General features: G+C 47.0%; 1 protein-coding gene across 2 annotated transcripts; it reads left to right on the forward strand.

Annotated features, from left to right (window-relative positions):
* On the forward strand, positions 1–27,565 carry LOC126547712 (uncharacterized). 2 transcript variants are annotated; one of them, XM_055063130.1, is made up of 8 exons: positions 1–202; positions 15,148–15,532; positions 19,073–19,243; positions 20,878–21,008; positions 21,397–21,510; positions 23,379–23,600; positions 24,002–24,101; positions 25,206–27,565. In XM_055063130.1, exons 2-8 carry the CDS (start codon positions 15,309–15,311, stop codon positions 25,318–25,320), a joined length of 1,077 nt encoding a protein of 358 aa, XP_054919105.1. In that variant the 5' UTR covers positions 1–202; positions 15,148–15,308; the 3' UTR covers positions 25,321–27,565. The 2 variants fall into 2 exon arrangements, with proteins under 2 accessions (XP_054919105.1, XP_050051629.1); XM_050195672.3 differs by lacking the exon at positions 23,379–23,600.

A 27,565-nucleotide genomic window follows, 5' to 3' on the forward strand; every position in this document is an offset into this window, starting at 1 on the left:
GCTGCACCAAGGAGAAGTGCGTATCGGAGATCCCATCCCGAGCCGTCGCTGACGACAACGCCACAACGGCTCGGCGGAATTACACCGCGCTTATAGAGCGCTGGCACATACGACAGTGGCACGTCTGTAGTCCACTCCACGGTGTGTGCGTACCCATTTCTCGTTTACTGCCCTGATTTGTGCCTGTCCGCCGTCGAAATTTGTGAGTAATATATTTGCGTTTCATAGAGCGGCGTTTATTTATATTTTTTCTCCTTTGCGCAATCCGGCTGACAGTAAAGAGTGCTTCAAGGTATATACGCCGTTAATTACGATGCGACTCTTGCAGCCCGAGGTGAACATAGGCAGAAGTTCTCCTCCTAAACAACTGGCGTGAACCGGAAGCAAGCGCGGTTTCCGTAGGAAAACACCGCCTTTCGAACACATCTGATCACACATGCAACAAACTGGAGAGTATCCGAGGAAATAGATACCGTATGTTTCAGCGACGATTCTCTCTAATTATTAAAAATAGGGGATTTTAGTCAGAATAATACGTTTTGCAGGAAATAATTCGCAACAAGGGTGGACAAAAGAAAATTCCCTGACGAATAAGTTAGCAGCCAAATTAACTGAAATTTCCTAATTAACTTTCCAATTACTAATCTTAGGCCGACAATGGCAATCAGACATAAGTAGCTAATGACAAGCTTATAGCGAAATTGCTTTTAATACGTATAAAAACCCCTATTTAAAGCGATCTACATCTACAAGTCCACAACGAACATGGAACCACTAGAATTTCTGAAACTGATGCTGCAATAGCAGAGTTGCAGGCGTTTGATGGTAGAGAATGCGGTCGCCGCTCGTTCCTTCCTTTCCTTAGCAACTCACTTTTCGAGTGGTCTCTTCTCCTCGCCATGTACTCTAGATGGCACTACGCCATTACCAACCACCCGCCACTTCCGTTACCAAGACTCCACGTTTTTCGCCTACCCGCTTTTCCTCCCGTGCCAGCCCGTGCTCGTACGGAGCAGTGCCGCAAAGGACCCTGTGTTGGTGAGTGATACGCGATCACTGTCCGTTTTCTTTACAATATGTTGTTCGACGGCCGACAACCCACCGCACAAAGAGAAAATAGAGAGTGCAAACAAATGGACGAAGGAGGCCTCGCTGGCGAAGGAGGCCTTACTTGCCGGCGTTTTGCCAGCCTCACAACGTGATATCTAAACTTCGTGTTCATAGACACATGTCATTGCCATTTGCAGGATGTATATCACATGCCAATCAGAGAAAAATGAAGGCTGAAGCATCGCATCCGTGCAAAAAAAAAAAAATGACTCGCATCTGTGTGTGCGTGTGCGTGCGTGCGTGCGTATGTGCGTGTGTGTGTGGGGGGGGGGGGGGGGGGAACTGCGACGCTCACCGCAGTTACTGCGACGAGCGTCGGCAGCGTCGGCGTCGGTGTCGGCGGTGTAACCGAGTGAGCAAGCACATCGAAACATGAAAGAGCGAACGCGGAGCGGGAAATGAAAGACGCGAGCGGCGACCAGCCGAAACCAATGAGAACCTTCGACGAGTCATTTATAAAAGACGCTTGCCCCGCAGATCATATTTTTCACGATCGCCGACTCTGCTACATGTCTCTCTCAAATTCTTTGCCTCAATATATCGCGAAATGAAAACACGTACAGAGCTGCGCTCAAGTTTCGGATTACTGAGTATCGTAATCTTGGGTGCTATTTTTTTTACTTTTGTAAGTGTGTACTTGAAGTTAGAGTGGTGCGGCACAGCGAATCGCAAACCAAAACACGCAACATGTGTGGGCATAAGCAAGCAACACAACAAGGGAAAGCAGGAGTTGCGACTGCAGCTGCCGCAAGGAGGCGCTCTAGCAGACGAACCGGAAGCCGTAGGTTCTCGTAGATGTACCAATCGACAGCGTTTACCCTGTCGACGTCTTCACCTGGAGCTGGAGCACTCAGTTGACATCGCGAAGCCGGCAGAGGCACTGGAAGAGCCAGGAGAGGAGCACCGGACTGTTTTTATTTTTTATTTTTATTTTATTATTTTTATTATTTCTTATTTATTTTTTGTGTGTGTGGCGTCGCCGCGCCGCGTAGCGCTAGCTGCCGCATTCGCCAAAGATGATCACCACGGCATTTTGTACGCGAAGCGGGTGTTTATTTTAAATGTGTAAAACAATGCTAGAGGTTGTTTAGGGACCCGTTAGGTCACAGGGCAAAAGCCAAGCCACGAAATGAAACCAAGGAATCTTTGCCGCGACCGAATGCCGCTGACTGAAAAAACAAACAAAAAGATAACAAGCCCACGATGCCGCGTAAATCCGGACCAACACGTGCTCGTTCCAGTTTTTCGGGCGACAAGAAAACCATGCGCGCACAGTCAGCCGAGATTGTCACGCGTGGATAAGTGTGGCGTTCCAGCCAGCGTGTCACGGAATGTCACAGGTTCGGCTACGTCACCACCTGACGCAACTTTAAGGCGTGGTTACGCGTGATCGATTTCGGTTTCGCTCTGAAAATGAGTGGGAACGCTTCGTGTCAGCGTCCTTTAAATAAGGTGGTTCGGTGCATTTTAAAAGCCCACTTGTTATGAGCTCGCATTAGCTACAAATGTCCTATCGCCACTGGCAGTTTAACGTTGATAAGTAAAAAGTTAAACAGCCGATCTTAGTTAATCAGGCTGCTAAGTGACCCAATATGTATTTTTTTATCCGCCCTTGCTGTGAATCTTGCCCTGCAAAAAATATTATTGTGTTTCAAATCTGCTATTTTTAATTATTATGGAGACAGCCGTCGCTGAAACACTTGGTATATGTATGCTTTTCCTACATGCAACGGTAGTTTTCAGAGACTAAGTACAGGCATGAGCGAAGTTCGAACTATGAAGCCCTATAAAAATTGTGAGATCTCGCAGACACACAAAGATAAAGGCTACTCCCCTAAATATTTGGCGCTTATAGATGAAATATAAACACGAACGCTCAAAAAGCACATATTCCTGCACACACTCACTTTGCCAAGGCCGCACCATAGACCGGGCCGACAAGTTCTCGTTGCCGCGCTGCAAGCTGGGACTATGACTGTCGCCGGCGTCTGAAGAAGGATCAATCAAGCGATGAGGCGTCATTTAATTTTACTTATGAAAAACTCTCATCGGTGACACTGCTGATCACGTCACATTAAGACCATTCGATCAAGCTATGTACAAACAAATGTACAAAACTATGTACAAACAGGCCTCGCACTGACACCGGAATCCTTAAATACGCTGAAGCATTGAATCTACTCAGCGATTCGGACCATCGACTGCTATAGTGGCAACTGTCAGCAGCCAGTGCGGTGCAGTCGAACACTTCCATCGCTTCAGTGACGTGACCTAATAGGACATTATTTCACCAAGCGCCATGGTCTGTGCTCATTGCGGAAATTATTATTCGGGGTTTCATGGCCATTTTCAAATACCCATTGGAACTGTGGTAAAAAGTTTAGATAGGTGAGTGCGCATTCGTCCACTCAAGTTAGTTTACAGACGTATACCACTGCGACACTCTCTTGTTACATATCAAGTTGGGTTTTATCCAGGAATGCCGTCGAGATTCAAAATCAGGGTTGTGATTTGGGCTTGTCGGTGTCATCACGAAGGTGTTCAGTGTAGCATAATTAGTACACGGACGTAGAAATGGACCCACATAGCGCTCATGTCCAACAACGTTTTGTTTGAGGGAGACAACCACTTATACATCCGACACATAACTTCACATACGTGCGCAGTCAAAGTGTTCACAAATGAACGTTAATGATAAAAAACAAGGCGTCAAAAAGAAAAAAGAAGAACGAAAGGAGAATAAAACGTCACCATTATCGAGGTGTACTCCTAACGCATGCATAGAAAGTCAATTTCCTTTGACAGTGACAATGTCGTCTCACTAACCTAACTACAACGTCACAATGCGATCGCTTTCAATGATTAGGCGGGTAAATTCACGCTTGTTTTTTCAGTCTTCTGCTACTGGACTGTAGTCTGTAAATAATTTTTTCATGATCTGTTGCGCGGCTCCTATGCTAACAATAAATAAATTCTGAAATTCTGAAACTATCTTGAAAGGAGCGAACGCAACCACACCTGTTGTGCGGCTCCTATGCTAACAATAAATAAATTCTGAAATTCTGAAACTGTATCTTGAAAGGAGGGAACGCAACCACACCTACAGCAATGGACGGCAAGAAAACGGCCCCTCGATGGCGTATTTACGTTGTTAGAGTGCTCCCTCAGCCGTTCATTCGAGCATCTAGCTGTTTTTCATAACATAGTTTTGCACAAGCTAACGTTATATTTGTATAGGACATACGTCTTTCATTCGCGAGACTTATGTCGATTTTTTTTTGTTACCATGCGTTCCTTTCTGCTGCTTCCGCTTTTGCTTTGACGTCTTTCAGTTCAGTCGGCATACGGCGCCACTCGGTAAAATCATGTAACGAAAACATGTAACGCTATCATCGCGTGTATCTCTTTCAAACGTACTTTGGCATGTGTGGAGAAAAGAAGCCATTACTCGGCCATCTATACGGGCAGACATTAAGCGCTTAATGCACAAGCATTCTACAGGAGGGGAAGCGGTGCTCCGCGAATGGGAAACGTTGTCGACACTCACACCGGCGAGAGAGGCGGATTTAGAGGAAACAACAGAAAACAAGGCGGCTGCAGAACTCAGGCCCACAGTCTTACTGGGCTGTGCAGCGCAGTAAATTAAGCATACTTCACAAGATGTATGTGCCGGGGTGCGACTCATGTGGCACTTGAGCGGGTCGCACGAACTACCATCGCTCAATATGGTGTCTTGGAATGAGTCATAATTACCGGACATAACGTAGACAACGACCAGTAAAAGAAAAGCAACGACGGAGTAATACACGAGAGAGTCAATATACAAACACCGAAATGGACACCGCTATGTGATTTCGCATATCTCTCACTCAAGTGAACTCTGCAAAACAAAGGCTGATACCGGAACGACTGATGAAGCGTTGTTTACAGTTAGCGCTGCGTGTGTGTTGTCCTGATTTTCCTCGGTTCCCGTTGAATGCAGTTGCGCTGCACTGAAAAACTAAATAAAAGTCAAAATAAATTTTCGTAGAAAACTATGCAGAATTACATTATTGGCGGATATTTGGCGAATACTTTTTTTTCAGTACCAAAAATAAGCTAATGAGTCTGCATATACTCAATTCTTTAATGCCTCCCCTTTCATGAATCAATATAATGTTGGCACTCTTCCAAGCCTCTCATATGCTTCAAGTCATGAAGCATTGCGAATAAAGGGTCACCAGTATTTCGTAAACAATTCAGTTCGTCTTTCATCAAATTAACTGCTATTACATCTTCTCCTGTCACTTTTCCTCTCGGCACCCCATCTTGCAAAGCCTTTCTAACTTAATTACTAGTTACACATGTAAGTTGTTTTCGTCGGTACGTCCAATCGCAGTTACGTGGATGACCTAGGCACTGTACAGTTGGGTATGATATGGGGACTGAATGGACACACAAAAAATTCGGCGCAAGGGCACCGTAGAAAAATTAATGTAGGATAACAAAATTAATTAATTAATTAGTGTCGGTATACCGCAGCTTACTACAAGACTTCATAAACGACGACGCGTAGAAGCCGAAAGCCGAGTGGCCTTTATAGTTTCGGAGTGGACGGGTTTATAACCTACTGAATGACACGTAGGCGATGTACATGAGTACGACGCCGAGGCTGCCTCCCAGGGACACCATGCCGACCACCATCATGAGCACGCATTGCTCCACTTTCTCCCGGATGCTGTGCAGGGAAAGAAAGATAAAGTGTTTTATCCTAGAGGGGCCCTGCAACGATGTTCAAGCATGGTAAATAAATCATACTTGACGCGATAGAATGCGTCCGTAAACACCTCAACCTAATATTACTCAAATCCATGCGGCGATGAAAGTAGGGAATATGCGAAATTCCGTAAGCAGACTTTCCCACATACTTAGTTTTACCTGACCACGAGGGCGGACCACGCATTAGAATCGTAATTATGGTGTCAACATGCGGGCTGCTGACATCATTTCTACTGAATTGCCTCCTTCGCACCATCCAAGCTTTGAGAACGCGTGTCTCAAGTTTAACAGTGCCGCTAAATGGACCGCTGCCATCTTGGTTAAGGAAAGTTAGCCGTGTGAGAAAGCCTGCATACGGAATTTCGCATATCCCCTATTCCTCTGTAAAGATCGGTCATGCTTTCCTACGGCTCCGCCAAAAACTCGCCATCCACATGGTTAGGGTGGCTAGAAGGGGAGGTGTGAATAGCGGCGGCGCAAACGTGACCCCACCGCGCACCGATGCCGCGGGGCGGCGCTGTTGACCAAGGCGGGGTAAGCACGCAGCGGAAATGAGCGCCTCGCCAGCCTCGCGTCGGCTGCATCTCTACCACCGAAGTGAAAGTGAGCCCGTTTCGGGTATCCCGCGCTTTCTGCGAGCGTCAAAGAATGAATCTTTATCATGAAAACAATGTTATGTCAGCCCAAATGATTACTCCTGTGAGATTTTACGGGCCCAGTTCGCACTGTATCGAGATTCAAACGCGTTTTGTCTGTGCGTATTTCATGAGCTGGCTTTGGGTGTTAGGAGCTAGTGGGGGCTTCGAAATAATTTCGACCACTTCAGGTTCTTTAACGCGCACTGACATCATACGGCACACGGGCGCCTTGCATATCGCCTCCCTGAAAATGCGACCGTCGTCCTCGAGATCAGCAGTCAATCACCCTATGCGTGCCGTAAGACCTGTAAACTGCAGACATTACCTGATAAAGTCTGGACGTATTTACAAACCACTTTTTCTCTGCGTTTGCAGACCTGTAGCATGTCATTTTGACGCTCATATAAGGAATTTACTATGATTGCAGACAGTGAAGCAACAGATCTGGTCATGAAATCGTTTATTTACAAGTGAGCAAAAATATTTACAACACACAAGGTTTCATTGTTTTCCGTTTCTTCTCACTGCTCTGCTGATTGAAACCTTTAAGCAAAAAGTGAATCCTTGTGAGGCAATAAAAACGTATAACTGAGGCTGTCAGGGTAGCAGAATGGTCTAGGCAACCAATCTTTGACATTTAACCAATTGACTGCAAAATCTCGGCCACAGCTTTGGCATGCTAGCGTGTTAGACTGAATTAAAAATTATGGGGTTCTACGTGCCAAAACCACTTTCTGATTATGAGGCACGCCGTAGTGGAGGGCTCCGGAAATTTCGACCACCTGGGGTTCTTTAACGTGCACCTAGATAAACGGGTGTTTTCACATTTCGCTCCCATGGAAATGCGGCCGCCGTGGCCGGGATTCGATCCCACGACCTCGTGCTCAGCAGCCCAACACCATAGCCACTGAGCAACCACGGCGGGTGTTACACTGAATAAACGAGTGAGTTTGTTTTCAAGGGCATCTTCCAGCTTATAGAACGATTCTGAGGGATATAAAAGGCCCTCAAGGTCCCACTCTTTGGATGCCTCTGGTGGAAGCTCCCTGGGGATATTGCCTTTATGGTGCTTCGCAGTCTTCACAATGTGTGGGCAAAACACGCCTTCTCGCCACATAACCTGCAATGTAATAAACTAGCCGTGCATCTCTGCGGTGCTCAACGTAACTTTGGTGGTCCACAGCATCTCGCCCTCGAATGACGGAATGTCGGGAGGAACACTCCAAAACAGGCGACGAGACCAACTGACAGCGGAGGGCGCAGGCCAGCGCGGGAGTACCACGCCGTTATACGTAATACCACGCCGCGAGCAGCAGCGCCACGTTCCCCCTGGTGGCATCGGTGTGCAAGGGGGTCACGCGCGCCCGAAGGAAAGCGCCGCCGGTATTCACACCTCCCCTTCTAGCCACCCTAACATGGTGACGCCATGGCGGCCTCATACAACTATTGGCTGGATGGGCGAAAATTTCACGAGCAACATTAACTTTATCAACGGCCACAAAAGTGTCTGCAACGGTAACAATATCCATGATACTTTACGCACTAAAACAATTACGAAGTACCACTGCGTTGAAAGTGTCCCCATAAAAGTTCAGTTTGTACTTGCGGTATTCGGCGACCGTCGACTGTTCGAGTTGTGCCGCTACGCCGCAGAGCAACATCGCGGCTTCGCCCAAGTTTGGCTCACCGCTATACCGCAGTGCGCGTCTGCCCATCCCAGTGCGCAGACGTTTACGCTCTGTGTGCAGAATTTGTGCGCACACGGACTCATTTGAACGCAACTGCCGTGGTGTTTGTCGTTTTCACAGTTGCGGAATTTGCGCGAGATGGGCTTCGCTGGCTATTTGATGAAACTGAACGCGAAACCGCGACTTCGGTGAGCACTTATTGGCTGCAAAGGTAGCAAGAACGGTAAAAATGCACTGCACTGGTTCCTGCAAGACGAGCAGCTTCGGCAAGCTTTGTAAGGTGGCAGCCTCTGAGTTTAGTGTGTTGTAAGCGCCAAAATTGGAAGCAGTGGTGTCTACATGAGCATCTAAAACCAAATTTAAGCTGCGCGTCACCCAGACGTTCGGAGGACAGAGCGTACGTTGCGGGCAGCGCCCTGCTCGGCCGCATAGGCCTCCGCGGTGCAAGCCGTTGAAGAAGGATCGGAGACACCGTGGAGGGAATGAAGGGATATTTTTTTAATGCCGGTAACTCTGCTTCTACTCAACGCATCGAAATATTTTTTCCTGTAAGCTATTTCTAAAATTGGTGTCCTTTCATGTGAAAGACCTTTCACGACTTCGATAAGGAGTATTGCAGGGCCCCTTTAAGTTATCACAAACCAAGGGAGATTAAGGACAAGCGTAAGCTTCAGTTGAACTGGTAAATCCACTATTTAATTTGCCCCCGTTTGCTCAACCGAAAGGAGGTCATTTGTCAGTGAATCGCAACTCCCATTTAAGCGTTTGGCTTGCGTTCCTTCATTTCTCGCGCACGAAAAGCACGACACCAATCAGTCATTGTCATATTGTCCCAATATACACTGCCTTCGGTGTAGCAGCAGGCCCTGTTAGCCCACACCGACAGAAGAAACACAAACAAAATAAATATAAAAAAGCGCGCGGCACCATTGTTCCGAAATGGAGACGCTAAACAGACGCGACAAAGGCCGCTGACTGAGTGCGCCGAGAGAGGGAGCTGGTGCGGGAATCTGACGATGGCATCTAACTGGCTTTTTATTTATTTATTTATTTATTTATTTATTTATTTATTTATTTATTTATTTATTCGTTATTTTGCTTCGCCTCTCATCTTAAAATTGACACGGAGTTGCACATTCGTGGTTTCGCAAGACCAATGCGCCAAGCTAACTAGCCCGCCTCAAGTTTTCCTTTTTACTGCCTCCCTCCGGGCAACTTCGTGATATGACGCAATAATTGCAACTTGAATCTCTTTAGTCTCATCTCCCGAAGCTGCATTTGGGCGATGAGGAGCGCCGCGGTGATGCGCTCCAAAATAGTTTTGGACTCACAAGGTTGACTGCCCTTTCCGTGTAATTGTCTCGCAGAAACCGCGCCTGACAGAAGATTCTCGCCAAGTTCTTACAGAGCAACTTGGAAGTTTTTAAGCATCGACGACCCTTTTCGGGAGAATAATTCGGGAAAAGTGATCGATTATTTGGCAAAATTGACGTAACCAGAGTGCTTCACATTTTTCTGTCGACGTTAAATATCCATATTCCATCCCTCACCATCAGTTGTCAACTTGCGTTAATGAGTGTACAGAAAATTACGGAACGACCCGGTTTGAGAACTTGTCTACCGACAGCATTGACGAATTTTTTGAACTGCTGTCAACGCACCTCGGTCCGCGTATGTGTCATGGAATGGCTCGATTTTTGAACAGAAAGAAATAATTTGCATGAGTGCATGCATTGCGCCTCTTTCAGGTGACATTTATTAGACCCAACAGGATTGAATAAAATTTGAACAGTTAGACGGATTAGCTGTTTTACGTATCTTTAAGCACGTACAGTACCTTTTAGTGCTTTTGAAATTTCAAAAACGGTAATTTGCTTTTCAATTATCTAAAGTATTGCACGTATTCTTCCGAAGTCTCAATGTTCATTGTGCCACAGGATGGTTTTATAAGGTTCCTAAATTTAGGTCTTCACTCCTCACCCCGCGTGCACTCGGTCTGCAAACCCCGGGGCAACGAACCGTTACTGTCTTATAGCCCGGCACGTTGCCAGTTTGTCATAAAAGCTGTAACACGGTCAAGTTCTGTGAAGGCAGCTTTTGCGTTCAGGCATTTCGCGTTATTGATGTGGTATACCCCAAGCGCCTCTCCCCATGGCAAACTTTAGCGTTCGCATAAAGCTAGCAGTTGTAAGGCTCAAGATATGGGAAGAAATAAAGGAAAGTCTCAATTATCTCGTGTATTCATCGTCTCCCACAATTTTGAAGAAAAAGAAAATAGACTGGCAGAAGATCTCAAGCGGAAGTTGTCTTTAACGGGCCAAATTGCTTAACAAATTTATGCCGGTAGCTAAAGTAGACTGAGACTGGACAAAGCAGCACCAGCAAATATTTGTCACCTGCAGTGAAAATGCCGTTTGTTCAATTTAACTGTCATGTAAAAAAAGTACACGCAGGATACACAAGCCATTGTCTTAACGAGCGGATTAAGGAACATTAGCACAACGTAGAGCGTGCTGTTTCGTGGCATTTAGCCTTCCATTGCAGCGACTAGCTGTGGCTGCACGCTAGGGTTCGAAAGGACAAATATCGTGAGCAGTAGCTGGGATGAAACAACACGCGAAATTCCGTAAGTTGAGGGAGTCTTAAGGCTACAAGATAGCTGTGCCAGCGCATCTTGTCTTGCTCTATTCAATAAATAACTGCGATAGCCATTTTTTAATCTGAATACGCGTTGTAAATGATACTGACAATTTAAAGATTCCATGCCATATCGTTCATTCTTTTTATGTTTGTGACGCTGCTCCTTGCTATACACACCGGCATTCCCTCTCTATGTGCAGTCGGCTCCTGAATAAAAACCTTCGGTAGCTGGTTCAGCGTTTGTGGAGTCAGTTTCACGTTCGTGTGCCCTTTGTCCTTCCTGTGCTTCTGCCTTAGTCTATCAAACCAAGCCTCCCAACAACTGGTTCTGAACTAATTGAAATAATTTAATAATTGCGTCTAATGGTTCAGAAGCAAATATATTGTACGTTATCATTGAAGGCTTACACAAAGTCATCTATAATACCTAAAGTTATTTTTTTATTTTTTTTCTAAATTTCATCAGAGGACAGGGAAAGCTTAGCAACATGGATTCAGTGGCTTGGCTTCTCGTTGACTACCTGAGGCATCAAACCTAATGTTGGACGAAATCCTGACCAATTGAGGAAACCGCAGACATTGTGCAGCGTTGCGTGTATACTTACAACTCGGCCTCGTCCCCGGCTGGATATAAATGAGGCCAAATGCCGTCTGAAACAAAACACAGAAGGGCAGTTTGTGAAGGCCGATTCACTCGGGGAGATGCGAGAACGCTAAAGCACCGCATAGAATTCAGGGCTGGGATAATGTAACGATTCCAGCCCAACGCTATTCATTTGCGCTACTTGTGTCCTATCGGCTCCGCCCCCGTTAGCGCTGCGATTGGCGCGCCGTGAATGCTGGATGATAAGAAAGGAATCAGAACGTGCGAAAGGAATGCGAACATAATAGTGGACCAGGGCCCGTAATACGAAAAGCCTTTTACGCTGGATTTGTTCGCAAGAGGAAACTCTAACTAATCCTGACGGTGGGCACATTATTAGCGAAAGTGGTCGGCCAATAGCAAAGATCACTTCCGAAAGATGATTCTGCCCCGCTTTCAGGGTTGGTTTACAATCATGCACATAGCGCTGTTTTGGAAGAAATTGCTCACAGGAAAATTTTTTTAAATGAAGAGAGTAAAAATGACAGCGATAGTGCCCGACAGCATAGTTCGCCATTGTGTCATATCCCACCACATTCGTGTCTTGCGCAGTATTGAGAGATTTGTTCCAAGTGGTGAGACAACTTCGTCTTATATTCATCAATAATTCGATGCCGGGCCGTATATATACGGCCTCTATGATAGCGGGTGACGCCTTCTTGCCAACTGTTTCTGGTATGACGCCACGGTTCAATTAGTGACAACAGGTTAATTACGTGAATCGAAGTTCAGCTTCAACGTACCGATATTTTTGCATCGCAATAAAAGAATAATCTGCCGTAATGCGAGTTCACCAGCGCAAAGAAAGCAAAAAAAAAAAAAAATGTCGATGGCAGTACTTCAGCAAATGGCCGAGATATAAGCCCTAAATGAATAGTTATCGTGCTATTAGGCATGTATGTGGACTGGAGCTGAATTCATAAAGCTCTTCCTTCGTATAACTGTTTGAGATTGACCATCCGCATTTATTTATTTATTTATTTATTTATTTATTTATTTATTTATTTATTTATTTATTTATTTATCTAGTACATACTGCAGACCTTTCGGTCCAAGCAGAGGGGCAATAGAATGCATACAAACAAAGGAGAACAAATTAGGAACAAGCAAATACAAATTTATACAATTTTTAGTCACACTGTGTCTGTAAACTGTCGTTCCAGTCTGACACTGTTCGGGAAAAAAAGAAACTTTAAACGTGTCAGTTCGAGCATAATAGGGCGTTAGTGAGTCCGGATGATGCTGTCTTGTGTGCCGTGTTATTGCAGGCGTTATGTAAGTCGATGGTTTAATTTCAAGCCTGTTGTTGAGAAGAAGGGAAAGCAATTCAAGACTTAGCAGCTTTCGGCGTGATTCAAGAGTGGGTATGGAATTTTCTGTCGTAATTTTAGAGGGAGAGTCCAGTCTTGCGAATTTATTAAATATAAACCTAACTGCCTTTCATTGTATTTTTTCAAGACGCACGATAGCACTACGCCGGAGATGGTATTAATTCCTCTAACGTACAATAATAAGAACAGTGAAGGATCGCAAGCAGTCCAGACGTCACAGCAGTTCATAAAAACCGTACCGACAAATCGAGATCAGCAAGAGCTGTAGGCCAGCGAGGAAAAATTTAAACATATACTAACGATAGACTAGGCGAATTCGTCTCCGGAGCCCGTATTGTGGAGCGGTTCATTTCATTTTTCGTTTTTATCATTCGTTGCTGCAAGCGGCCAGTCTTTGCAATAATGGCTGCACGGTGATGTCTGAGCCAGTGACAAATGAAATAAATCGTTACAAAATAGCGCCTCAGACGTTGAAGGTCAGTCATTCAGCGCACGCCAACGTTGGGACGAGCTCTACTGAGCGCGCTTTCTTGTGGGTTTGTTTAGTGACAAAATCACTTATCTATCTCAACGCTCATTTTATTGATAGAGCTCCTTTCGTGTCGTTAAATATTCTTGTCAGAATCATCCGCGGCTTTATTTCGGGGCGCAGAAGGCGACGGCATCCCAAATCGGAGGCCGTACTTGAATAAAGTTGCTAGCCCATAAAAGTGACCGATACGGAAAGCGAATCAAACACCTTATATAAAGCACGCCACAGCGTAGAATTCGTCCTTGCATGACATAAGCTGTCTCTCACGTGCTATAGTAGCGCGCCAGTACTGGTATTTACACACGCGCATGGGCACTTCCTGGTGACACCTGAACAGCTTCGGCGGACCTGCACATTTAGCAACGCAGTCATAAATTCTGGACCGTCATGTACGCGGGCTTGCGGGACTTCCCCATCTGTCTTCCCCATCTTAAAAACAGTCGCGCCAGCTAAAACCAGTCACGCTGCCTCTTCGTAGTGCAGAATACTCACGCCACTTCATTGCAGATGGCAGAAAACCATGCGCGTGAAAAGTAAGCAGCCGTATAAGAGAAATTCGTTAGGATGGGTATTCTTCAACAGCTGGCGATGCGGAAAAGATTTGTTGTCGTTGCTGCTGTTGCTCAGAGTAGTTGTGGCGCATACCCACAGTGGGGGATTGGCCACGAATTGCTTTCTATTGGCTTCCGTCTAAATATGGCGCATATACCCACTATACGTGGCCATGAATCGGATAAATTTACAAAATACACTTAGTTCTCTATGACAGTGTTCTCCATGACAAACTTCCCTATGACAGTGTCCAAGACGGGAGGCTGGTCGGTTGGCTGTTTCTCTTTAAAATAGGCGCAACCAACTCTAGCGCACCGGCCATGAATCTGGCGGTACGAGCATTCAGCAAATTAGAGTGTTGAGAAAATTAAGTTGAAAGGAAGCTAATGACTTGAAATTGTGAAACTAAATGTTAACTAATGCAGATACGACATGCATAACAACTAAATCAAACTGCCCGACCCATTCGTGAATGGAACGCTCTGCCTGAAACTGTACTAGAAAGTCCAGCCACATCTTGATTCGCGCACGCACTCGCAAAGCCTAAACTATTTCCCAGGGTACCTGCTGCATTCTGGATAGCGTACGATATAGATAAACAATACAGAGACGCATATGTACTTCCGCTGAGGCGCTCTTTGTGCTTAGTGCTTTTCGTCTTTGTGCTGTTTGCGATGAAGTGTCTTTTTTTTTTCTATTGCCGTTGGTTTTTATACTCGCCGGGCTTCTTTCTACGATGCCATTGTTTCTGCTTGGGCGTTTAAATTTTCTGCTGTTATTTGTACTTGCGATATCCTATTTCTTTTTTATTGAGATATAGCTTTCTGTCCGTTGTCGCATGCTGTTCATTTTTTCGTACAGATTTTTCTATTGCCCCCTATTTCTGTGCATTTTTACTGCCCACTAAATATTTTCGCACTACACACTCCTGCCCAGGGCCTGATAATGAGGCTGCCAGTACGAAATAAAATAAAATAATAACAAAATATACTAGAACGAAGAATAAAATGGGAAGACAAAACAGGAAAAGTAAAAGGCTCCCAGAGGCAGCGAAATATTGATTTTTCTTCTTCCTCACAAATATTGGCCTAGGCTCGCAGCTGTAACCCGATTTAGAAAGCTACCTTTAAAAACCGCGAATGTAAAATATAGAACAAAAGAAAATGTGAATAAATAAATAAATTCACACTTACTTAGCATCTCTAATGCTATTGATAACCTTCATTCGTTTTGTTCCTCTGCTTTTCATCCACAGGCACACTTTTTCTTCGTCCGAGCATACGCACTGCAGCAGGCGCTGAACCAGGCGCGTGCAGTGGTTCCTAACCGCTCCCCTTTGAGAAGCACCATCAGCGTAACAGCCCCTGGAACTGCCAGAAGCGTCTGCCTGCTTCCAGCGTCATTGGATCTCGCGCGATGGAGCAGTCTGCGAGCCCCAAGTCACTGCGCAGGGCGTCGTCTCCGCCGCCCGCGTCGCAGCAGACTCCGCCGCAGAGCCAGCTCCGCAGGACGGCCAGCTCACCCTCTTTCTGCTTCCTGCCGTGCTCGCTGTCCGAGCTGCTGCTGCAGCAGTCGCCTCAGTCGACACCCACGCCGCCCAGGCGCTGCGAGACCGAGGCCCACGCCGCGGGAGTGAAGAAGTACGGCGCGTTCGGCATCCCGTTATTCGATGAAAACGCTTTCTCTTTATTATTTGTTTGTTGGTCGTATATATTTGTGGGGGGGGGGGGGGGGAGGAGGCTCGGCGGTGGTGGTAGTGGTATGGTAGGAGGAAGGGGAAGGGGGATGGGGAGGGGGGAGGAGGGAAGGGAAGGCTTGTTGGTTCATATTTTAGGCGAACTTTTCGAATGATGTAACAGGACGGGGGCAAGATACAGACACAAGCCATTCACACACACAAGCACAGACTACCAGCTCTTTTGTTCGCAGACCAGTCTCTATTTAAACACACCGCAGTCAATGCATGACGGAATATCCCAAGAGCGGCAACTTAAAGACCTGAGTCGCTGTAGCAAACGGAACAGTGTAGCAATCAGTTTATGCGCCCTGTTATTATCAAGTCGTAGCCGACAAACAGACGCGCCTGGTGATATAAGAAGTGATGCTCTGGAAGAAGAAGTTGTATATGCGCAGAAGGATGGGTTAGTGTTCCTGTATAATAGGTAATACAAGAGCGAAAGCGAGCGTGATCTAGCAGTGGCCCAAGCTTTTATGACTCTATACGGCGGCTTACTCCTGTTGCATCGTTTAAAAATTAGCGTTCAAACCCGCTGTAGCATGCAATTTCTTTTGCAACGGGACACACCAGCACTTAAGGCAAACACGGAGTCAGGATAGGCTTGTGTATCAGAGGCACATATTGTTCGTTCCACGCTAATAAATCTAATAAATCAATAAAACAGCCACTGACTCGACGTAATTTCTCCCGGTCAGAAATCGTTAAAGGCTGCAGTAGTTCTTTTTCATCAAGTCAAAGACGATCTTTTCCTTCGCTCGATAGAATGTGACGGCCGGGCTAGCTGTGTCATATTGTTACGCGTTGCTGTTACGTGTTGTTAGGACTCACAAGCGCACAGGTTTTTGGCGCTTGTCTTGTCTACCACCTTTTGTCTCGTCCGAGACGTGGGCTAGTCAAACCTTTACTTGGCATCACCAATGCTGTTGTCGCTTTTCAGGTGACCTAATTGGCGACAAAATTCAAATCTGAGGTTGCACTTTCGTGAATATGCGGCCACAGACGTGGTGGTCCTGCTGATGACATGACAGTCTCAGCCATGTTCGGCGAAACTAGAACGCGCTGCAGTTGGAGACGAGAAATACATTGGAAAGCACAACGGAACGATCCGCGCTGTCGCGTCTCCGATACCAGCGTGGGCAACCGCTGCCCGTGACATGCGCAACTGCCACGAAGATTACGCGTACCACGACAGATGCGATGGCGTCATGCGCGCCCGCGGAGCGAACATGGCACCCCACACGCTTACTCCACATAATATTCACTGGAACGAAAGTAAATACGATTGTCAAAGCCCTTCAATTACGCAAATCCGGTCGTCTCTGTGTTGTGTCATTTGCTATCCTAAAGAAGTTGTGCTGTTCAGTAAAAGCAACGTATTTTTTTTTTCTCTTTTAGACGCTAATTCATTTAGATTAATTTCCATTTAGCTTGACGGATCCATTTAGCTCGACATTGCATAGCCTTAAGACGTTATTTCAGCCAGAAGCGGCTATAGTCATGCTAAGCGAATGCCGCCACGCATGCTATACATACTTTCCGTGCAAACCACGTTGCCCTTGGATGCACGATTCCTCGTATGAAAAAGTAGAGCTCTTCGACCTTCAAAGTTCTCGATTCTGCCGAGTGGATACGGTAGCACCACTTCTCGACGGAAATAATCACCGCTCTTCAATGACGCCCCTACGCCTCTCCTGAGCTAAAGTTCTGCAATCAGGCCCTTTCAGGCGCCTCCACGAAGGCGCTGGATAGGATTATTGTTTCTCCGGTGACTGAGATTAGAGTAATCGCCGAGGATCGTTACTCAAAGCTATAGTATACGTCGTACTAGTTGAAGCACTGTGATTGCTTCAGCCCAGGGTCGACGCGAGAGTCGTTGGTGCATACGGTGGATATAGTTCGTTGGCATCATGTTAATCAGGTGAAACGAATACATTTATACTGGTCGTAGGCTAAGACAGCAGCGGCAACATGAGGACCAGGGGACTTATGCGGAGCAGCGCTGCTACATTAGGAAAATGATTTCTTTTGCGGTAGTACCATAACCCGGGCCAAACCCCAGGATAAATTTACACTGACGTAGACTGAAAAAAAAAGGAAAACGACAACAGCGTCGTCAACCACAGCTACAGGTTTTCCATGCTCCAGTTGGCTGCGACAGACGTGTAGGTTAGTGTCTATAGGTCACGCTATCTTACATAGTCAAGCGCACGGCGAAAGCGGTGACCAAGAAAGATTTGTACATCGAGCTGAAAAGCGAGAGGACTAACATACTTGGAGTGTCATATGCAGCGCGTTGGGCAACGCTGCTTCATGAGTGTTTCTTTCTCTACCGCACGAACTCGCACGAGGGCTACGATGACTAGCAGCTGCGTGTCCTGTGACAACTTCCTCGTATTGTTTATTGTGGTATAAAGTTTGTAAACAGAGATAAGGTGCCTCAGAAAGACTGGCCAATGTTTCGATAGGAGGACCTATCTTCTCAAAGGCGGCCTCGTCGTCCTCGGCATGTTAGTTTTAAACGGTTAGTACAGTGACGTCACGTGCGGGTGTTGTCGCTCGTGGCTGGTTTTAAAGGGAGCCAGCCGCAAGCGACAACACCCACACGTGACGTCACTGCACTAACCGATTAAAACCAACATGCCGAGGATGACGAGGCCGCCTTTGACGAAAATAGGTCCTCCTATCGAAACGTTGGCCAGCCTTTCTGAGGCACCTTATCCCTGTTTACAAACTTTATACCACAGTGTGCTATTCCATCTGTCAGCCCCTTTCTTGATTTTCGACGTATTGTTTATTGTATTCAAGATAGGGTGCGAGAAGGGAAAACGTCCAGCAAAGCACGACAGCACGTTCAAATGCAGCACTGGCTTATAGTCGAGACAATTACTGATGATAATATTGAAGAACAATACTCAGAACCACCCAAGTAGTTTTTTGTCACCATACCTAGCGATGAGAAACAACTTTTTCTATATAGCTTGAGAACGGTGTGACTGAGGCGACGTTTGTTTCCGCCGCCTACTGCAGGTGGCTAGGTCAAGATGTTGTTGTTGTTGTTGTTGTTGTTGTATAGCAACACGCAGCAACACGCTGCATAGCAGTTAAAATTCATGCTGCTACATCGGGGCACGCAATTAGTACCCGCACACACGTCTACCCAGCGAGCCGCAGAGCGAGTGTCCAACCGTAGCGATTTTCTGCTCCCACGTGACCACTTTTCGCGTCACGGCGACACGACACACACACCTCCTGGAAAACGAAACTAGTTCGGAGAAGGCATATTGTAGTCAATTATTTAGGGTGCCCCGAGGCTTTCTAGTATTTTCTTCATGGTTTTCATCTTCACGGCCTTCATTTATCGCAAAAAGGGAAAAATAATAAAGTCAGATGTCATAACGGTAGTCCTTCAACATAAGGGGCTTCTGGGCCACGGCCGACGCAGGCAGACTACGATGGCGGGCGACTCCGTGCCCCGGCTTCCTTTCCAAGACTACGCTTCACGACGCTGTGAGCCAGACCTGTGGTCGCGCAGCACGCAGACCGAGTTGGCCGCCGAGAGCAGCACGCAGACGGAGCCGCTGGACATCTCCACCGACGGCGCGCGTCTTCATGAGTATACGCTTCTGCTACTTGCTTCGTTACCTTCGTTTGCAAAGAGCGAGGGAAAGCAAAAAAACATGCTGTACATGCACGCCATTTAATGCTCGAAATAGAAGCACGCTGTATCTGATGCAGTGCTGGAACGCTCACACTGTGGACTAATCTATAGTAATTCGATCATGATCAAGGAAAACGAGAGCCCACAAACGCGTCATCACGTCGCACGTATACAGCGTACAATTGCAGTTCCTTGTGGTTGCGTATAGAGAACGATCCGCTATGCTTAGTGCTGCGTGACCGCTTGCATATTGCTTCTTAATTGTTTTCTGTCGAAGCGGACGGTCGAAGGAGTATCCGGCCTCCGTGGAATAAACGAGCGGAAATGAAAGCGCAGCCGCTGCGCAGCCCTTGTGACGTCATCCTCGTCACGCTGCCACGATTCCGTTGTCGTCATGTCGTCGCCATATCCAGCTTCGCGCACAGTCATGCCTCCTGCCAACGCCCGCACTATACTTCGGAACTATTCCTAGTGTGTCTATTTGATTTCTGCATAAGCCATTCGCTTACTTTTAAAATCATTTTCGGTGGTTTCTGCTACATTTTTCTCTTCTTTCTAAATTTTTACTTAACGACAGCACTGCTCCATCAACGTTCTTGTTCTGTACCGCTGTCTTGTGTGATGTCCTATCAATCAACTTTGGAATACTAACCTTAAGCTATAAAACCGAACTAAAAAAAAAACTTGTAAATCAATAAAAAGAACTTAAATTTTGCAGTGTCTTGCACGCGAAAGAAATGTCGAGACGATCATCATTGTCATTGCAGGCTGTACGGTTGCCAGCGAAATATAACACCAGGAAAATCCACAACCACGTAATTAACGCATTCATTGAGGCAGTATTGATAACAAGCTTTTTCAAACCTGCCCCCCCCCCCCCCCCCGGCACACGCAAAGTTCTCTGTAAACTTTTACAGATGATAGTTAATGTTCAGATGGCAAAGTAATTAACGTGAAATCCGTTGCACTGAAAACCACAGAACTTCAAATGACGCACGCTTCTAATTCTCATCCCACATGGGCACCTTCGGGCACGCCCGAGTCGATGCACTTGAACTTCAGATGCATCGTTGCACGCGGTCAGTTCAAGGGAGTGAACTTCGCTTGAACTTGAAGCGCTTGGTGCGTGTATTCTGTGTGGCAACTTCACTGCAGACCGACTTGAATGGCGGTTGTCGAAAGTGTATGTGCGAAGTGGTGCGACAGGGCCGTTCCATGAAGTCTTGGCAAGATAAAGAAACCATTTGCAGCACTTCAACGAGAGTATTTATCTCACGCAGTAAGAAGGCCTATAGAAGAAGACGCCTAGTGCATAAGCGTGCCAGCAAAGAATACGTTAAATCAATACCATGTCGAACATTGGGTCCACTTATGGGGCGTATTTTGTACGGATTCTTTTCTATCGATTCTATTCCGATACTGTCCGTCCCGCTAAACGGTACAATCAAACGCGATCCGGAAAACCCAACTGACGCGCTTTATGGACAAGCACGCGGGAGAGAGCACTCGAGCACCGCCGCGTAAAATAAACATTCAATATAAAATACATTACTTCCTTGCCCAACAGTCGCTGCCTACTTTGGTTGCAGGGATGATGCTCGGCACGCGTTCCTGCGGAAGTTGTCCTCTCGCTGGAACGCGATGCAGTTTGTCATCACGGTGGCAGCACTCGGCGCCTTCGTCTTCGTCTTGGTCGTCATCGCCGCCGTCCTCGAAACAGGTAACGTGTGTCATCGTTAAGCACAAGGACATCCCCCCCCCCCCCCACCCCGTACCATGACTGGCCCGTTGATATGGAAATTACGACGCCACCTACACAGCTGTCAGAATACAGAATAATACAGGATACAGAATACAGGATAATGAATGAATGAATGAATGAATGAATGAATGAATGAATGAATGAATGAATGAATGAATCTGTTTAGCGCTTGCCGTGACTTATTTCGCATAGATAACAGCCTCAAATTTGCAGCTTGCAGCCAACGACCTCGCCCGGCAGTACTAGTAGTATAGAGACTTACTGCAGTAGGTCCCCAGTAAAACGTACATATCGGCGTCTTCATTTGCTCCAATGGTTTCATGTTGGCGCCGGCATATTTTTGCAGCGAACATGAGCCCGAAGATGGACGGCTTCGATCTGCTGCCCGACTTCTTCGAGAACGAACCGCCCGGGTCGGCTGCGCACGAGCGCCCCGTGCACATCACAGCTCCAACTGCCGGTCAGTCAAAGACACGTGTATTTGTCGCCCCACCACCGAGCGTTTGCACCGCAAATGTAAAGAATCATCAGACGGTCATGCTGCGAATAGGGAAAGATGTGCACGCGTCACCTTTGTTAACATATATATATATATATATATATATATATATATATATATATATATTATTGCTTTTCGCAGAGACTGCGACAGGGTGTCTTGTCGCGGCCCGCTTCGTAATGATCGCCGGCGCACTGCCCAACGGCGACTGCTAAATGCCTCCAAGCGCCGAGTGGTTACTACGCCGGTCGTAAACAATCTACCAAGTTTCATGGCGAATTGCGGTGGTGGATGTCACTTCGCGAAATCATAGCCAGAGGAAAGCCCTCGCACGACGCCTTTAACGAAGCTCCAAGTTGTATTGCGCACTGGATCCATAACGTCGAGGGTCATCACGCCCTTGAGGGTAGCCACTTCGCATGCTGGCTCAGAAGGCATCTGCTGCATTTCTCCTAGCCTACTACAGCCACGAACACAAAGAGCGCAGGCGCGACACAACTGAGCGACACGTACGCTGCGACTGTCTTAAAGAACACCTCACCAGGTTTGGGCGTTGCTAACAGACTGTCGCTGCGCGTGAATCGCGCACTCACGCTAGTGTCTGCAAAGTATATCACTGATGTACGCCGCGAAAACAGCGGTAAATTAAAAAAATCCACGCCTTTTTATTCTCCTAGGAGCCAGCGGGGCCGCGAGCTGTATAGATAACGTCGTGCGTGTGGCGCTTCGTTTCGCGCGCGTATCCGCGTGACGCGCATGCCGTCTGCAGACGCTAACAGCTCGGGCTGGTTCCCGTGAAATGCGCAGTGCGCGGAACCTCGTCTGGGAAATGGCGCCGCGCAGCGTAGAAAATAGAAAGAAGGCGGGGGTCTTGACGGCTCTGTGTGAGAGGAGGCAGGAGAGTCGCTTGCGGCCGCTGCTCGAGGGGACTCTGGCGCCATTAATTGCTTTGAGCGCTTCTATATCGGCTACTAATGAACCCTTTGTAAAAACTTGTTGCCGTAGAACACTCCCCGAAGGGCGCTTTACAACTTCCATAGTGTGTCAACAAAATTGTCGCCGGGAGCCTTGCGAAGGTTTCTTTGAATGGGCACTGAAACACGTTTTGAAAAACGGCAAAAGAGAGAAAGAAACTGTATCGATGTGCGTAGATCTTTACTGGGGTGCATACGACCGCCGACACGTACGGCAACGAAACGGTCCTGATCTTGAGACAATGATGCCCGTGAACATGCTAGCCAAACATTATGCCGCTGCGTGCAGCAGGGAGCGTACGAATCATAGTTTGCTTGCTCTCTCCTGTGAGTTTCGAAATCACAGCTTTTTTTTTATAGTTCCGGATGCGACGTCCGCGATGACCGTACGTGGGGCGCGACAGCACCGCATGCACGTCCTTCGATATTTTTTTCAGGAAATGGGGAAGTTGTGAACGCGTCCCGCCTGTCCTGTTCCCGTTCCTTTGTCACTCTTACAGGCAGCTTTGAGAAGCCAGCCCCTAAAGGTTACCATAAGCGCACGGTTTAAAGAAGAATAAAAAAAGAAAGGGAGTGATAGCGCATTGCTATCGGCACCACCTCAGCTGAGAGGAACGCATGAGTTGAGGAGGAATGGGTAAATATTCCATGCGTTATATCTCCATTCATATTAAGCCCTCCGGAAAAAATTGTTTAGGAATATCCGCATTTTTTTTTTTTTTGAAAGGAACCGCACTCCTTCAGACGTGTTGCTCAGGTTTAAGAGACTATGTCCCAAGGCCCTTCTAAAAGGATGGCGTGGATTTTTGTACTTTGCCGAACGCAGCCTAAGACAACGCTGCATTGTGTTCACAGAACATGCTGTGACTACTCCCTCGCTGACAAAGAACAGCACTGCGACGGAACTGCACGGTTCCCGTAGAACGCCTGCCAAGGTGCGCAAGGCGACCAAGACTTTGCCCAGGCGTCCCGCAGCGAGGCAAGACAGCACAACGTTTGCGGCGACGAAAATGCCGATTACCGCAGGCACCAGACGGCGGGTGGGGACCCCGTCACCAACCATGGGCCGTCGCCTGGGTACGTGTGCGCCGTATTGTAGACAGGCCCCGTACATGTTATATAATTTCATACTGGGGGTGTCCTCGTTCAATGTGACGCGTGCAGTCGGAAGCGGGCGCGTGCGGAAAACGTCTGTGCATCTCTTCCACCTCCTCCGTTGCGTCGGCAAAGTCTCTTATTAACCTGCGGTTTAACACGCATGTCACACAGAAGCTAGATAGATGGTTAGCCTTCAGGCCGTATTCATCGCCATATCAAAGTATGTGAGGCATTTACTGCTGCTTCATGGGGTATACGAAAAGAACAATTTGCGTCTAGCGGTGTTGCTCTAAGGGAGCAACACCTTTAGCCAAGCACCGTCGCATCGGTAAAGCGCGGTATTCGATGACACCGACGCTTCTTTACTTGAATTTTTATAGGTGTGCGGATTATCGGCAGCCATGACTACGCCACGCGCAAGGACCATCTGCAGGAGGTGACGGGAGATCTCGGCATGCCATCACCTATCATCAACAAATAGTGAGCCTTGAGGGTTCTTCGCTTTCTGTCTCCGTATATTGTGCCCCCATCTGGTCCGTAAATAGCTATGTTGAAGATGAAAAGGGCTGGTGTTGAGCTCGATAGAGAGAAACACACTGGAAAGAAAAAAGCTTGTGAACCAGTTAAACTGTCTCGAACGGGCTACAGATCTTTCCATAGGGATAACAATCTTTGTAAAGTTAGAACACTCTAAACTTGATTCGAGCAACTCGATGGAATATTGCTATATACGCAAGACTGAACGGCAACGACAGGGCTGGGTGAAATGGTGACAACGTTGCTAGAAATCGCGCCGTCCGGTCCTTTTCTTGCCAATAATCCTGTTTTAGCAATTTCGCTTCTAGTTTCCTTGTACCAACCGATCCAATTAAGCAGCATTGCAATGTCGTCTCGCAAATTCGTGCGGTCATCAAATAGTGCATCTGCGAGAGTGGTAAAATATGGCAGTAACTAAAATTTACAGGTGTGATGATCAATCAGTCGTCTATAAAACCTAGCATAAAGACTTCTTTGGATAGAGAACGTAAGAGCTCTGTTGAACAGGCACAGAAGGTGCGCGCATTTTTTTTCATTATTTGTTTGCCATTCGTAATAAAACGCATGTTGTATAAGTACTTTTTCGACCCGTAGCAAAAGGCTAGTAGTGGGTCCAATCAGTATTTATTAGTAAAAAACAGGTCAAATCGTTGTGGACATAGCGGCAACATGGACATGTATAAAGACATAAAACTTAATACTAACGTTATAATATAATATATATTCTAAGCAAAAAAAGAACAGCACAATAACCAAATATGCAGAAGAAAAGAAGTGTTCTTGTGCAAGTTACACGTGAAATATCCAAGCAATATATTTTTCTTACGCGAGAATTCGAAAAGTATACTTGCTCTTGTCAGCAGGCAAGTGAGGAGAGCACCTATCGGAATGTTGTTACGCAACAAATAGTAAAAAACATCACCACATCATCTTCAACACAGCTCTGCTCTTCTGCAGTCGTAACAAAGACGGTTATCTTTTGGTGAATTATCTGCAGTGCTCCCGAATTCACTGAGGTGTGCTCTTCTTTGTTCTTTCTTTCGTTAGCGACGATAACAAGATATCCGGGGAAAGGGCCGATCACGAGAGTACTCCCGAGACGCGCGAGTCCCGAGCGCCGTCCGCCACACCAGCCGGCGACTTCGTGGAAGAGATCGTCTAGCGCGAGTGCGCTGAAACACCTGCGCCCGACTGTCAACAACGAGCAAGAGCGCGTGCCATAGGAGCATCGCGAAGGATTCATTTCAGTTTAAAAAAAAATATGAAGTAGCTACTGTTGCGATAGCTTCAGGTATAACGCATCTTATTGTAGTGCGATTTTCCAGCCCAAAGGTGGGGCACCCGAAAAATTGACCGCCCTTCCACTACTGTGAAGATTGGTGCAAGCGAAGCTCGCGGTCCGCGGCTCTTCGTTGTCGTAACGCCTCGGCCTCGCGCTCCCTCACGGCGAGGTCGGCACGTCGACGACGAGCCCTTCCTCAAGCGAGTTCCCGGCGGCGTTCACCAACCAAACGCCGCCTGTACTTCGGCCGAACGCACGACGCGCAGCCGACCATCGCAGCTTCGATAGTCTTCCGATGCGAGAAATTCGTTCCTCTCCCGTTACCTAGACACGCGACTGCTATTGGCCGAGAGAATGACGTCAAAATCGCCTGAATAGGCAAGACACGGCGCTCATTATCAACTCACGTTTATTGTTTGATCCTGCGGAATATACGTACAAGTCTGAATCGTAGAGAGAAAGAAGGACATATGAAAGAACACTTTTTGCGCATCGAGCCTTCCAGCATACACAAACGTACCTAAACGAAAAAAAATCGCCCCCCAAGAACTCCGTACAGATAGTTAGTTACCCAGCGAAGCTGAAACATGCAACCTCGGTGTTTATCACTGGGTTAATCCAGATGGTTAGGTCTTAATGAGGCTACACACACGTTCGGCTGCGACGGAGAGGATGTCGTCAGTGACGGCATGCCCGCAGTCCGCCGTTGTCGCTTGCGTTCGATGTCTCGTGTTTGCTCGGCGGCGTGGTCAGCAGAATCCGCCCGCCATTGCCGCTTCGCCTACGAATGGCTCATACCCCCTTAAGCAATGGCTCATACCCCCGTGAACGCGGCCTCCCCATTACGACGACAGAAGTGAAATTGTACGCTGGAATGATGAGCGGCAACGCAGCTAAGTGGGGAAGAAGACGACGACGCTCGAGCCATTGCTGATGATGATATTTTCTGTACACAGGCGTGGACAGACGCATTTACGTTTCGCCTAGCCACACAAAGCTTCGCTTTAAAATTTTATTATTCTGGGGTTTTACGTGCCGAAACCACGATATGATTATGAGGCATGCCGTATAGTGGGGCACTCCAGATTAATTTTGACCACATGGGGTTCTGTAACGTGTAACCCAATGCACTGTACAAGGGCTTTCTTGCATTACGAGATCCAAGAAAAAACTGCGCAAAAAAAAAAAAAAAAAGGGACAAGACAAAGAAAGGCCCCCAGAAAGCAGGTTGGTGCCGTTCCGGTGTTATACCTCGGAGGGGCGGTCATTCCACAAGAAGTTGAGAGTCTGCGCCCGTGTCGTGTGGTTCTTTCTTTGTCTTGTCCCTTTTTTTTTGCGCAGTTTTTTCTTGGATCTCGTAATGCCATACCAACTAGCCCCTCACCGTACGCTTCTAGACTTTCTTGCATTCCGCGCCATCGAAATGCAGCCGCCGCGGCTGCGATTCAATGCCACGCCGTTGGGCATAGCAGAGCAACGCCGATGCTATGCTATGCCACCACGGCCGGTCCTAGGGGTTCTTTTTTGTTCACTTAAATCTAAGCACACGAGCGCTTATTTGAATTTCATCCCATCGAAATACGGCCAATGTCGATTCAAACAGGCCGCAAAACTTCGGGCGAAAAGCAGTCCAGGACCAATTGTCCCGGACACCAGCAAGAACTGTACGAGCAGCTTCTCAACATCCTTAAAGCCTGCTTGCAAACAAGCTTTCCAAGGATGAATGGCTGCTGTATGACTAGCTTTAAAAAAAAACTGAAATAAATGGTTATAAAAAAAAAGATCAGAATTTGTCACAAAAACAAGAAAGAGAAACTGCTGAGGGACTTATCAGCCGTACGTTAACACAAGAGAAAGGGCCCGTTGCCAGGAACACATCACTGGTTGTAGCGTAATAGAACTACTACTGACTAGGCTGCCAAAAACATTAAATGACAGACTACGAGCAAACAACACAGGTTGCCACATAGTCTTCCGCCATAAAACGAAAAACGGAGCTGGTACTACATCTGTCAGTCCCGTCGTGGGATTAGCCGGGTGCGCGTTTTATCGCGCTTTGCTGGACCAAATAAAAGTTTATTCACTCCCTCACTTACCCATTTTGTTTCTGCATTGCTTCGAAAAA

This window comes from Dermacentor andersoni, chromosome 1 (assembly GCF_023375885.2).
Source record: "Dermacentor andersoni chromosome 1, qqDerAnde1_hic_scaffold, whole genome shotgun sequence".
Classification (NCBI taxonomy): domain Eukaryota; kingdom Metazoa; phylum Arthropoda; class Arachnida; order Ixodida; family Ixodidae; genus Dermacentor; species Dermacentor andersoni.